This window comes from Trachemys scripta, chromosome 6, assembly GCF_013100865.1.
Source record: "Trachemys scripta elegans isolate TJP31775 chromosome 6, CAS_Tse_1.0, whole genome shotgun sequence".
In the NCBI taxonomy this organism is placed as follows: domain Eukaryota; kingdom Metazoa; phylum Chordata; order Testudines; family Emydidae; genus Trachemys; species Trachemys scripta.
The window spans coordinates 22,488,772-22,502,740 of record NC_048303.1 but is presented as its reverse complement, the minus strand read 5'-3'; the positions used below and the strand labels follow the sequence as shown (position 1 = coordinate 22,502,740).

At 42.3% G+C, this 13,969-nt stretch overlaps 1 protein-coding gene across 1 annotated transcript in view; it reads left to right on the top strand.

Annotated features, from left to right (window-relative positions):
• The window catches only part of LMBRD2 (LMBR1 domain containing 2), a 50,643-nt gene extending 44,190 nt beyond the window's left edge, over window positions 1-6,453 (top strand). Inside the window, exon 18 of the mRNA XM_034773634.1 lies at window positions 2,381-6,453. Coding sequence (XP_034629525.1) covers window positions 2,381-2,441 — 61 coding nt within the window. The 3' untranslated portion in view covers window positions 2,442-6,453. The remainder of the gene's footprint in view (window positions 1-2,380) is intronic.
• The last annotated feature ends 7,516 nt before the right edge of the window (window positions 6,454-13,969 follow it).

Sequence of the window (13,969 nt, the reverse complement as noted above, 5' to 3'; positions counted from 1 at the left end):
CCCATTGTCTCCCCCGCCCTGCCTCACACAGCTCTCTACCCTGTCCCATTCATGCTCCCCTCAGCCCCTACCCTACTCCCCCCCCATCCCAGTCTTGTCCTGTCCCCCTAAGTCCCCCCCAGTCCCAGTCCTGTCCCCCTCAGTTCCTCCACCCTGCTTCCCCCGGTCCATCCCCACACACCCACCGACTCCCTCGACCTCCCTCCCCCCAATCCCACTGCCTGGACCCACCTCCGTCCCACTCAGGACATGCATGAAAAAGAAGCAATGGGCTTAAATTGTAGCAAGGGAGATTTAGGTTAGACATTAGGAAAAACTTCCCAACTGTAAAGGTAGTTAAGCACTGGACAAATTACCTAGAGAAGTTATGGAATAGCAGTCTTTGGAGTTTAAGAGGTTAGACAAACACCTGTCAAGGATGGTCTAGTTGTTATTATTCAGTCCTGCCTCAGTGCAGGGTTTTGACTAGATGACCTGTTGATGTCCCTTCCAGTTCTACATTTCTGTGATTCACATTGAATTGCCTTGTGCCACTGTCTAGTAGTAGTGGCACACAGTTCTCTGACATGCAGGTTTATAAAATTGTAGTTAATATACAGTTTAGAGCATAGCAGTTTTAAAGCTCTGCATGTTCAGACCAACTGAGCTGAAAATTGTGATCTTGTATTCAAAACTATTAAGATGTGGGCTGAAATAAAATCAGCATGAATTGCTTAACAACATCAATGGAATCAGCATTGCGCTGCTATATATTGTAAAACATTACAGTGACATCTTGCAAGTATTACATAGCATGTCGCCTTGCCCAAGTGGTAACTAAGCATAACATTTTCCTGTTTCAACATTCTTAACTTGTATCCCTCCTAGAAGTTGTTTTTTTTCCAAACACTGAATGCTGCTAAGTTATGAGTTTTAACAGGTTTTTTTTCTTTTAAACCACAGCACTGAATGTTGTTCTAAAATTGTTTTCCAAATATTCTTAAACTCCCAGTTTATCCCCCCCCCGATGTTGACTGTGAAAAGTATTGCAGGTCTAATAATAATATTTGGCACTTTTGTAATTCACTGTCCGACATGCGTTTTGTCCTCTGGTGATTTTTAGAGGATAACTGTATAGCTACCAGCTAAGGGAGTTATATCTTGAACTCAAGTAGTAGAAGCTCGTGCTTTTAAGTCTGGATGGCTCGGGTTCAATCTTTGGTGACTAGCTATGATGGAGGTTGCTACACTTATCCCTTTAATCAGAAGTTCTGAATATGCTTTGTTGTAGGCAGAACTAGCCTATAGTTAAGCAACCGAAAATTTAGAATGGGAAGTATTGAAATGTTGGGAAGCCTTATAATTTTGCCAATCTAGAACAAACATCCCATCTGAGGGATGGGGGCGGGGAGAGAGGAGAGTGAGACAGGACCAGGAAACTGGGACAAGGAATCCAGAGCGGTAGTGGGGGGCAGTTGAAATCAGATGAGGAGCTGAGGCGGGTTAGACAGCAATAGGATAGACATAGACTGGAGGGGACGGGGAAGAAGGGTCTTTGACTGCTCGAGACCACTCCGTTCTCTGAACATTTGATTCGCGGGAAGCAGGGGAGGGGGAGGGGGAGGAGCAGGAGGTGGAGCGTTCAGGGAGGGGGCGGAGTCGGGGCGGGGACTTTGGGCCAGGGGCGGGGCCAGGGGCGGAGTTGGGGCGGGGCCAGGGGCGGAGTTGGGGCGGGGCCAGGGGCGGAGTGGGGGGGGGGCCGGGGGCGGAGTTGGGGGGGGGCCGGGGCCCCTTGGAGTGTCCTCTTTTTTTTTTTCCAGGACTGAAATATGGTAACCCTATTTTAATGGTCTTGGGTGGTGCTATTTCACTGGATATTATGTAGACTCTTTTTTGCTGCTCATCCAACCTGAAAACTTTCAGATACCAATAAAAATGTTTTTTTCCTTACAATTTAACAAAAATATAATAGTCTTTGGTTTCTTCATGGCTAATGAGAAAGGTAGTTTAGAAACAAGACCTCCTCAAATATGTTTAAATGTTCTTAGTCACATGATATTTAAAAGATTTAATTTCAGATAGATAACTACCATGTATAAAATTCTTATGCAGGTGTTTGTTAGATTACTAGAATTTCAATTTTAGTGTAATTTTATTGTACAGATTTTTAATATATTTATTTTATTATATATAAGTGAATAAAGCGCATTGGGATCATTCAGGATGAAAATCACTCTAAATGTAAGTTATTCTGCAGTTTAGATATTTCATGTGGCAAAATGGGCAGAATAGATTTCTTCTTAATACACACTAGATGTGATGTTGCTTCTATATGTTACTGATGTTTTCTTTTTTTCCTCTTCTCTGTGTTCTTATGATTTTCTTTATGTATGTCCTACAGGTATCAGTCTGGTGGAAGATATTTATCAATGTCACGAAGCCGAATATTTGATGATGTCTAATCCCTTCATAGCTTATGAAAACTTAATAGAAATCAAAGTCTGCTACACATTATTTGGAAAACACTGTTTGTAACATTTCCGAAACAAAAAAGACCTTTTTCTTTAATAATAAAATTGTGGAAAATAAAGGAACAATAATAGTTAGAAATGCACCTTGTATAATAACTCACTTATCATGGGCTAGAGTATACTTGTATTAACAGGCATTGTTACACAGGGTGGGGTGTTTTGTTTTGTTGTTCTTGGGGATGCGATAAAATGATTTAAAAAACCCTTGTTTAGTTAGCTAAAGGTGAATATAGACTAAATTTTTGTACATGCAAATAGGGCTCAAATTGAACTGTAACTTAAGGTTTTGGGATGGATTTTTTGTTGGTTTTTGTTTCGTTTTTAGTTTTGGAAGGAATGGTTTTTTAAAAGATGCTCTGAGAAATATAATGTAGTTTTTAGTCATCCTGAAGTGAAGTTAAATGAATTACTGTATTACATACTGTTATTAAACATCTTGCGATTTGAATTTTTCGCCTGAATCAGAGTCCACTGAGGTGAAAAGTCTTCCATTGACTTCAGTGGCCTTTGGATCAGGCCCTTTATGAGTAGAATGGATCGAAAGGCAATTCTGCATACATGCGCTGGCATAAAATGTGGAAGGCTTACACATCAGTCATAGAATTTGGAATTTTTTCTCTTTCAATATTATATGCAGATAAATGGTAGCATGTGTAATTAAGGTTAAATATAAACATAACTATTTTTGCTATCACTGTCATTCAAGCATGTGTGCAATGACAGGAATGCATCTGGTGGCTGTTTAAGAAGACTTTTTACAGTAGTAGCAGTTGAAAATCTTGGTGTAAGAAATTTTAATGTGAAATTTATCAGTTTTAAATTTTAAATGTTACAGTTTTTCACAAACTTCTAGCACAGTGTAAAACTCCTGGAGCTTTCCATTTGAAGAAGTGAACTATGTAGCATGAATCATTATTGGAAAATGCTTTTGACATCCGAACTGCACTGCCTTGCGTAAGGTATCTGTGTTTTTCAAAGTGCCTATATTTTGCAATAATTAGGCTCTTCATTGCAAAAAGAAGAAATGCTTATTCATGCAAATAAACACTATCAAAAATGCCAATGAAAAACAGTGGAAAAAATTCTGTCATGCAAATGATTTTTTTGGGGAAATATGCTCAACTTAAATTTTGCTTTGTTTGCAATTTTCAGCCAAAGTTAGGTTTTAAGTTGACATTTTTTAATCATTTAGGAGTTTTCTCATTGCAAAATGATGGTGAAAGCTGAAGCATTAGATCTCATAACTATTTTTCTTTTTCATAATTGAAAGATGGGCAACTCCTAAAGCATCTAGAAATGGGGTTACACTGAAAAATAGGTTTTCATGGATGAGGTATTCCATTTAGTAATAGTCTGTTTTCTAAAATCTATGTTGTTGTGATTCTAACCTGCTTTAATGAATAATAATTCAGAAGTTCAGAAACTGCTACTTGTAGTGTATTCTCTGCTTATTTACAATGGTTTGAGTAACTATTTTGAAGGATAGTGAAATTCTAGTCCACTTCTATAGAACCCATTACATAAATAGACATATAATAGCAGATTAACTCTGAATCCTTTCTTTAGATACATGTACTGTTCCTACTGAAATCAGTGGGAACCTCATTTGCATCCAAGCACATAAATTATCTCTTAAAAGTGGGCCTGGGAGAATTTTTTTCAAAAAGTGTTCTGGAGTTTGGGGAGTTCCTGCTCTTGTGTGTGTTTTTTAACTTTAGAAATCCAGGACTTGTGTGCCCTGGAAGACTGATCATTGGAGAACTAATGACAGCACCAAAGACTAAAAGCTGAACAATTGAGAGGAAAGAAATTTTTTATTCAGACTGTTTAAAAGTTTGTCGGTCTTTATGTTAACACCTGTTTAACTCCAATAAGAAACATTTTGGAGAAAGGATCTTTATTAAATTCTCTCTATCCCTCGTCTTCAATCAAAGTATGGTTACTGAAAATACACAGGCTCTTCGGCACATTCTCCTCCTCTTTTAAGTCTTCCAGCAAAACCATATGAGACTAGATTTGGCATTCTTATATTTTTTATTTTAAAAACAATGATACCTAAAGACCTGAAAGTTTGTTTTTAAACTTCATAAAGAAGCCCTCCCAACATCCCCAAAAAGCACAAGCTCTTCATTAATGCATTACAAGTCACATCTGTTCTTCGTTCCACTGCTGTTAAGGAGAGAGAGAGAGAATAAACTTCATAGAAGGAATACTGGATACTCATGAAGAGCCTGATCCAATTGGCATTGTGCAAGTAGAACCTAGCCCTAATGAGAGCTGCTCTTGCTATCATTTAAGTCAATGGAAGTTTTCTTTGACTTCAGTGAGAACATGGTCAGACCCGTATAATAAGAACATTAACTAGACCCCATGTCTGGATTCCCACTGATAATTTTCAAAGTGGAGCATAAGCATTTAGCCAGGTGATTCTAATGTTAATGGGACTCCAGTGACTAAAACACAGATCCCAACATGGAATTTTAACCCCCTAACTGTGGTGGGAATTTCTTAAGTTTTGTGGTCTACTCCAGGTGATGGTGCAATTAACTGATTGTCTAGGGATTGTCCGTAAAGCACAGGAGTAGTTGCATCACTGATAGGATGTTTTGTATTAAAATGTTGCTTTCAGAGTTTCCCTAGGTTTTGATTGTTAGCTAGATGAATGGGGTGAGATCCTGATACCACTGAAGATAATGGCAAAACTCGAATTGACTTTTAAAACCAACAGTTGGATTTTTAATAAACATTCTTGTACTAATTAATTTACACTCTGTTTGAAAAAGAATCCTGTATGGTTTCCTGTGAATGTAAACTTGGAAGATTTATCAGTGTTACCATTTTGTGAGCAGACACAATTGTGTAAGTACATACTGTTTACTGATATAGTAATTTATTTTACTTGATAAATCTCAAAAATATGTACATATTATGTTCCTGCACCACTCACTCAAAATTAGAAAGTCCAAAAAAATGGCATTGTAAACTGTACTGTGATTGGGAGATTGAACAATAATAACATGTATTTATGCTGCCACTACATAAACATATGCAACTAAAGAGTATGTAAATCATATTTTCTTATAAACTAAAATATCATTATATTAAATTACAAGTAATATACACTTCCTATCTTGCATCATGTTTTTCACACTGCTTGATTTATAATTGTGAAATATGCCAAAAAAGTAGCAAATTAAATAGAAACTATGTTTGGATGCTGTCATGTCAGTGATATACTAGAAAACCCATGCAAATTTTGAATAATTTTTTTAAAAATCAGAATGCGCAACATAACTACACTAATAATCCAGAAGTGTTGTTTTGTTTTTTTAAAGTATGGGTAGAGAAACTGTTGCACCTAATTAAACTTAATGTCTTTGCTAGACTTGCAAATCTGTATTATCAGATGTTTAAAAATGTGTGTAGAAATAGCTACATTCTGAAGTGAATTGTGTGCACTTTACTTATATTTGGTCTGGCTTGCAGCATTTAAATGTAGGATATCATTTAACAATTTGGGGAGGAACTATAGAACTTCGTTTTTACTGTATATTAATACCAATATCTAATGTTGGGGCTCGGAAGATATAACATGTTATCCCTGAGGTACGATTTTAAAGTGCTAAGGAAAAAGTCCTTTTGGAACAAACCTTATACTGCTGTAATTCACACTACTGAAGAATGCTTAATGTCTCCTGCATTTGTTTAATCAAATAGACATGTAAATGTAAGTAGCTATGATTACAGTAATAAGAGGACTGGAGAAAAGCTGCTATTTTTTTCACTATTTATGTTCTTACTATTGCAAAACACAGCCCTAACAATTATTTATACAATTGAAGGTGTAATAATGGTGTTTTTCTACTCCAATTCAGTGTAATTATGGTAACCTGTACTTTTATTAAATTAAACCTGGAATATTGTAGCTGTTCCATGAGAACAAGTGAAGGTTTCCTGTTCTTTTCTTTCACTATCACTGTTAATTACTTGAGACCTAATGTGCACTTAAAATATTAGAGATCATTTTATGAAGTAATGATTTTTCTGAAGCTTATGAAAGTAGTTTTCATTGATATATCATTTGATTATAATGAATGAATCAATCTTAACAGTTAACAAAAAAACACTAGTTTTGATGCTCTGTATATTCAGTGTCCTAGCATTTAATTTCTCTAAAATGCAAGAAAGTCATTGCAATTTTTACAGAATATCTTTTTGTAAATAATAGATTGTAACATTTTGATTGAGATTTTTAAATCCCCTTTCTCTAATGTGCTGTGGAGGGATATCTACTGCCTCACAGCAATACTATGCCAATACTACTTGTGCCCCTAGCAGATTAGTCTAATCTGAAGTTGAGACACTCCTACATTTCTTTATTCCCTTAATATGGACCAACCATTACCAACAAAACAGTTACACCTTGAACCAAACCCTCACTCTACTGTATTAATGAACTGTTGATATGAATTATGCTGTATTACATCCAGTAACTTTTGTTTGTTATAAAGCAAGATTAGCGATTATTCTTTGAAACTTCTAATGTAATAGGGTGTGCTCCTCACCATGTTAATGTGTCTAACTAGATTGTAACATGTAAGCATGCCAATTTTCAACTTTTGGTTATTACTTCATGACTATGTCTTATTAGATGACATACTCGTATGAAATGTAGTAACTGGAGAATGGTGTCTCAGAATTTTTCTCTCTCAAAACTCTTACTTGAATACTTTCATTCCTATAGACCAGCTGTTCTCAAACTGTGAGTCAGGACCCTAAAGTGGGTTGTGACCCCTTTTTAATGGGGTCGGTAGACTTGCTGGGCCCCAGGGCTGAGGGCCGAAGCCCGAGCCCCACCACCTGGGGCTGAAACCCAAGGGCTTCAGCCCTGGTGGTGGGGCTCAGGTTTTGGCTTCAGCCCTGGGCAGCGGAGCTCAAGTTATAGGCCCCCCCATCCAGGGCTGAAGCTCTTGGGCCTCAGCTTTGGCCCCATCACTTGGGGCGGTGGGGCTCAGGCTTTACCCTCCTGCCTGGGGCGGTGGGGCTCAGGTGTGCTTAGGCTTCGGTCACCCTCTCCTGGGATCGTATAGTAACTTTTGTTGTCAGAAGTGGGTCACGATGCAATGAAGTTTGAGAACCCCTAGTATAGACATAAGTGGAAGGGCAGGGAATTAATTTATTTCTGTTGGTACCACTTGAGTAATTGCAGACCTTATTCCATTTTCAAATGTGTATCAAGAATAGGCTGTAGGAGTGCTGCTTATGGATAGACTAGCTTTTTGCCTTATGATACAAGTATAAGTGTGCATACTTTCATGCTGTGTTGTTTTGACCCTCACTGAATTGCAGTTGTTTTTGTGTAGTGTTTAAATTATTGATGTACTGGATATATTTTTTAATTGTCTGTTTGAATATCTAGTGAAATAAAATTGTTTGCATGAAATAAAATGCATTTCTCAATACTACTTGTATGTGCTTTATACATTCAGACTTGCTCTAGAAATGCTTTTGTTACTAATCTTTTTCAGATAATTTTACTTTTTCTCCAATTAATTGTGAATTGATTTCATTGAGAGTATAACCTTACTAAGGTGCCACAAGTATTCCTAACCTTACTTTGATTTTAACTTCCTTCAAATAGCAGACTAATATTAAACTTACAGGATTTGTATGTATGATCCCATCAGAAGAGAATTTCTTCCCTAAAGATACAGTTGACAGAAAGATGGAGGTTAACTTTAGGAGGGATTTTGAAGCTTCCTTGGCCACTGAGAGTATTCCTGGTCACTACCTGCTTTTCAACAGCTGCAGTGTCTTCTACAACATGCACCCGCCAAACCCTCAGGTACTCATGACAGAGGTCAACCTATTGGCGTGTGGGGGGGAGCACATTGAATCACAGAAATGTAGGTCTGGAAGAGACCTTGAGAAATCAAGTCCAACCTCTTACACTAAGGCATTACCAAGTAAATCTAGACCATTCCTGACAGGTGTTTGTCCATCCCGTTCTTAAAAACCTCCTTGGAAGCCTATTCCAATACTTAACTCCCTAACTCTAAGGGTAGTTTTTCCTAATCTCTAACCTAAATTTCCCTTGTTGCAGATTAAGCCCATTACTACTTTTCCTGCCTTACTGAACATGGAGAACAATTGATCACGTCCTCTTTATAACAGCCCTTAACATATTTGAAGATTGTTGCCAGGTCCCCCATAGGGAGCAACTGTTCCACTTAATCAAAGTTTGAAAGTCAAATAATTGACTCAAATTAGAAAAAGAGCATAATCCTAAGTAAACAGCACCAACCCTGGGACCTGCTTCTGTATTCCCTGTGCACCCAAAACTCCCATAGGCTTGGGAGATTTGCCTGAATGAGACTGCTGGAGTTATGTACTGTTTATGTTGTAGTCACAACCTAAGGTCCCAAACATGATCATGGTCCCATTTTACTCGGTGCTATAGAAACATACAAAGATAAGGTCCCTGTCCTAAAGAAATCTCAACAGGCAGCAGTTAATCTTCAGATGAGAAATCACTGAGCCAGCAACTCAACTTTTCTGGCTCCATTGCCTCAGGAACGGGACAAGGACCCCATTGTGATTCTGGGAATTACAATTTGCTCCCCCAATTTTGCCAGCCTTTTTTGTGGTGTAGCTTGTTTCTTCCTTTGCACCACTCTTCTTCATAGGAGTATGATAAGCAGTTGCTTTCCCTCCTCCTGTGCACTGTTTGCTGTGGGTAGTGCACAGCCAAGCTCACAATTGAGCCCTAAGGGACAGGTTCATCATCATAGCCAGCGTCAAACTTCAGAGATCAGTTCATAAACACCAGGGTGCTATAACATTGTGATATACTCACCTCCTGCAGGGAAAGCTCAAAATCGGGACACAGGTCATGGCAAGTAAAACAAGGTAAATACTTTTTCATACTGTGTGTCATTGTTGAGTCTGCCTGTCTTGCCTGTTAGTCACTGAGACTTCAGAACAGTTTTCTGTATTAGTTTTGAAATAATTTTGGCTCATTTTTAAGTTGCAGGCTCAGAAGCTACCCTCCATTCAACTGTGTGTATATGTCCCCTTTTAACTTCTCAGAAGTTATCTGGGATAGGAAGGATTCTGGTTCCAGTCATGCAGCATCGCTCACGCACTTTCAGAATCCCATTTAGCAAAGAAATAGCTGCTCCAGAGAATATCATCCCTCACGAAGGGTACGTCTACACTACGAGAGTAGTTCGATTTTACTTAAATCAAATTAGTGGAACCGATATTACAAAGTCGAACGTGTATATCCACACTAAGAACAGTAATTCGACTTTGTGAGTCCACACTAACGGGGCAAGTGTCAACATTGGAAGCGGTGCACTGTGGGCAGCGATCCCACAGTCCCCGCTGCTCATTGGAATTCTGGGTCGAGCCCCCAATGCCTGCTGAGGAAAAAAATGTGTCGAGGGTGGTTTTGTTTAACTGTCGTCATTCAACCGTCACTCCCGCCCTCCTTCCCTGAAAGTGCTGGCGGGCAATCAGTTCGCGCACTTTTCTGGTGAGTGACAGCCCGGACACCACAGCACTGCGAGCATGGAGCCCGCTGCGACCATCGCTGCAGTTATGGCCATTGTCAACACCTCGCACCTTATCCTCCTCCTTTTTCAGAGGAAGATGCTGAGAAATCGGGTGAGGAGGCTACAGCAGCGCGGTCAGGACATTAAGTCTGAGAGTGGCACAGACCTCTCGCAAAGCATGGGACCCCGCGCCATGGACATCATGGTGGCAATGGGTCATGTTGATGCTGTGGAATGGCAATTCTGGGCTCGGGAAACAAGCACGGACTGGTGAGACCACATAGTGCTGCAGGTCTGGGATGAATCACAGTGGCTGCGAAACTTTCGCATGCGTAAGGGAACTTTCCTGGAACTTTGTGAGTTTCTGTCCCCTGCCCTGAAGCGCAAGGACACCCAGATGCGAGCAGCCCTGACTGTCCAGAAGTGAGTGGCCATAGCCCTCTGGAAGCTTGCAACGCCAGACAGCTACCAGTCAGTCGCGAACCACTTTGGCGTGGGCAAATCTACCATGAGGGTTGCTGTGATGCAAGTAGCCAACGCAATCGTTGAGCTACTGCTCTCAAAGGTAGTGACCCTGGGAAACATGCAGGTCATACTAGATGGCTTCGCCGCGATGGGATTCCCAAACTGCGGTGGGGCTATAGATGGAACTCACATCCCTATCCTGGGACCGGAGCACCAGGCTAGCCAGTACATTAACAGAAAGGACTACTTGTCAATGGTGCTGCAAGCACTAGTGGACCATAAGGAACGTTTTACCAACATCAACATCGGATGGCCCGGCAAGGTTCATGACGCTCGTGTTTTCAGGAACTCTGGTTTGTTTAGACGGCTGCAGGAAGGTATTTACTTCCCGGACCACACAATAACTATTGGGGATGTGGAGATGCCTATAGTGATCCTCGGGGACCCAGCCTACCCGCTAATGCCCTTGCTCATGAAGCCCTATACAGGCGCCCTGGACAGTGAAAAAGAATTCTTCAACTACCGACTGAGCAAGTGCAGAATGGTGGTGGAGTGTGCTTTTGGACGTCTCAAGGGGAGATGGAGAAGCTTACTGACTTGCTCTGATCTCAGCGAAACCAATATCCCCATTGTTATTGCAGCTTGCTGTGTGCTCCACAGTCTCTGAGAGAGCAAGGGGGAGACATTTATGGCGGGGTGGGAGGTTGAGGCACATCGCCTGGCTGCTGATTATGCCCAGCCAGACAGCCGGGCGATTAGAAGAGCCCAGCGGGATGCGCTGTGCATCCGGGAGGCTTTGAAAGCTAGGTTCCACAGTGAGCAGGGTAACCTGTGACTATTACGTTTGTTTAAAGAGAAGCTGAACCTGCCCCCGTTTCTTTACCCACTTAATGTTGACTATCCTCTCCAGTTACATACCCCTTCACCCAATTGCCCCCTTCCAACACACCTTTAAAAATAAAATAAATGGAACTTTGTTCATTAACGCTGTTTTCTTTATTAAGGGTTTTCTGGTAAAGGGTTGAAACTGGGACGCAGACTGTGGTGGGGAGTGGGTGTAGTGATGGAAAGGATGCTTCTAAACTCGAGGAATGACAGGCTCCTGCTCCTAGAGCGGTCCGCAGTGGTGGAATGGTTGTTTCAATGGAACCTGCCACCCCTCCTTTTCGGAACTCTGTGTATGGGGGCTATGTGACTTTTTGGCGGGGGAGGACGGTTACAGATCCTCTGCTGCATGGCTCTGTCATCCAGGCTACGGACCGCTGCATAAGATCTGTAACCGCCCTCCCCACCACAAACTCACATAGCCCCTCCCACACAGAACATGAAAACCATCTCCCAGACTGATCAGGGTGCCTAGTGACTGCAATGTGTGTGTGACCTGCTGCTGAACCTGCCCCCGTGTCTGAACCCTGGTAAAGGTGACTGTCCTCTCCAATTACCAACCCCCTTCCTCCCCCTTCAAACACACTCTCCTCTAAAAGAACATGACGGAAACAGTAATGAACAGAAACGTATTTTTTATTAACAACTACACAGTTATGGGATGACACTGGGACGGGGGCTTGGGTGAGGTGCTTTTGGAGTGAAGGAAAGGACTTATCAAAACTTTGGGAATGAGAGCCGTCTGGTACTTGAGCAGTCTGCAGGGGTGGAGTGACTGTTTTCAGGGCCCTTGCCGCTCCTCCTTCTTGGGACTTTGGGTGAGGGGGGGATGGGACTTTGTGGCGGGGGAGGGCGGTTAGAGAGAGACTGCAGCGGGACTCTGTCCTCCTGCCTCCGGTCCTGCAGAACATCTACAAGGCGCTGGAGCATGTCCGTTTGCTCCCTCATTAGTCCAAGGAGAATTTGAGTCACCTGCTGGTCTTCCTGATGCCACCTGTCTTCCCGTTCGCTGTGTGATCGCTGGTATTGCGACGTGTTCTCCCTCCACTGGGTCTGCTGTGCCGCCTTGGCTCGGGAACAGCCCATAAGTTTGGAGAACATCTCGTCCCATGTCCTTCTCTTTCGGTGCCTAATCTGCGCCAGCCTCTGGGAGGGGGATGCCGGGGTAGGACGGGAGACACTCGCAGCTGTGGAATGGGAAAAAGGGAGTGAATTCCTCACAAAGATACATTTTTGTGAACAATGAACATAATCTTTCTCTGTGAACAAGACCATGCACAGCACCTATCACATGCGCACTCAGGACAAGGTTGAACTTTCGGCCTTCGCATTCAGTGCCTGGGGTCTTGCTGTACAGATCACACAAGCAGGGCAGGACAGCGGAATTCGGCTAGCAGGTGGACATGGTAAGCAGCAGACTTTTGGCTGCTGAAAGCTTAATTTATAGCAGTTCCTTCCTTTCACGTTCAAAGCAGTGCCCCTAGCGTTGGCCAGTTCCTGCTGCCGGCAATCCGGCCAGCATGAACTCTGCCCCTGTTCCACCCCGCTCACGGCTGTCCCCGGGAAAGTTCCCTGTATGCTGCCCCTGTCCCGCCTCCACCGCGTGGCTGTAAACCGCCGGTTACAGTTATGGAAAGGAATAGGCAATCAGTCCCAATACTAACATTCCCCTAATTTAAAGCAGGTCACCATGAATGATATCACTCTGATGAGGATCTCGGACACAGAGAAAGACCGCATGCTGCGTGAATGCCAGCAAAAACTGGGGCCATATGCGGCCATGCTGTGTGAGACACTGATCCCGGAGTACTTGCTGATAGCCTGGCGCGGAAAAGTTTCCTACCATGGAGGACGCAATAAGGCCGCTCTCCCCAGGAACCTAATGCAAAGGCTTTCAAATTACCTCCAGGAGAGCTTCGTGGAGAATGTCCCAGGAGGATTTCTGCTCTATCCCCGGACATATTGACACAATTTTCCAGTAGCTGCACTGGCAAGGACTAAAAAGTAAAGCGCCTAGGGCAAAGTAATCATGAAAAACCCATTGTTAATATTCCATTCCTACTCTGATCAAAATAAATGTTTACATGTTTAAAACACTTACCGACTGATCCTTCCCCTGATTCAGGGTTAACACCTTGGGAGGGTTGGTAAGGGATCTCCGTGAGGGTGATGAAGAGATCCTGGCTGTCGGGGAAATCAGCATTGTATGCGCTGTCGACTGCCTTGTCCTCCTCATCTCCTTCCTCAACTTCCCCGTCCGCGAACATCTTCGAGGAAGCGGCCTTCGACAATACTCAATCGTCAGAGTCCACGGTCACTGGCGGGGTAACGGTGGCGGCCACATCTAGAATGGAATGTGGTGCCTCATAGAAATGGCATGTCTGGGGCTGGGATCCGGAGTGTCCGTTTGCCGCTTTGGTCTTCTGGTAGCCTTGTCTCAGGTCCTTGATTTTCATGCGGCACTGCATTGCATCCCGGCTCTATCCTCTCTCCGTCATGGCTTTGGAGATCTCCTCGTAGATCTTCGCATTCCGTTTTTTCAATTGCAGCTCC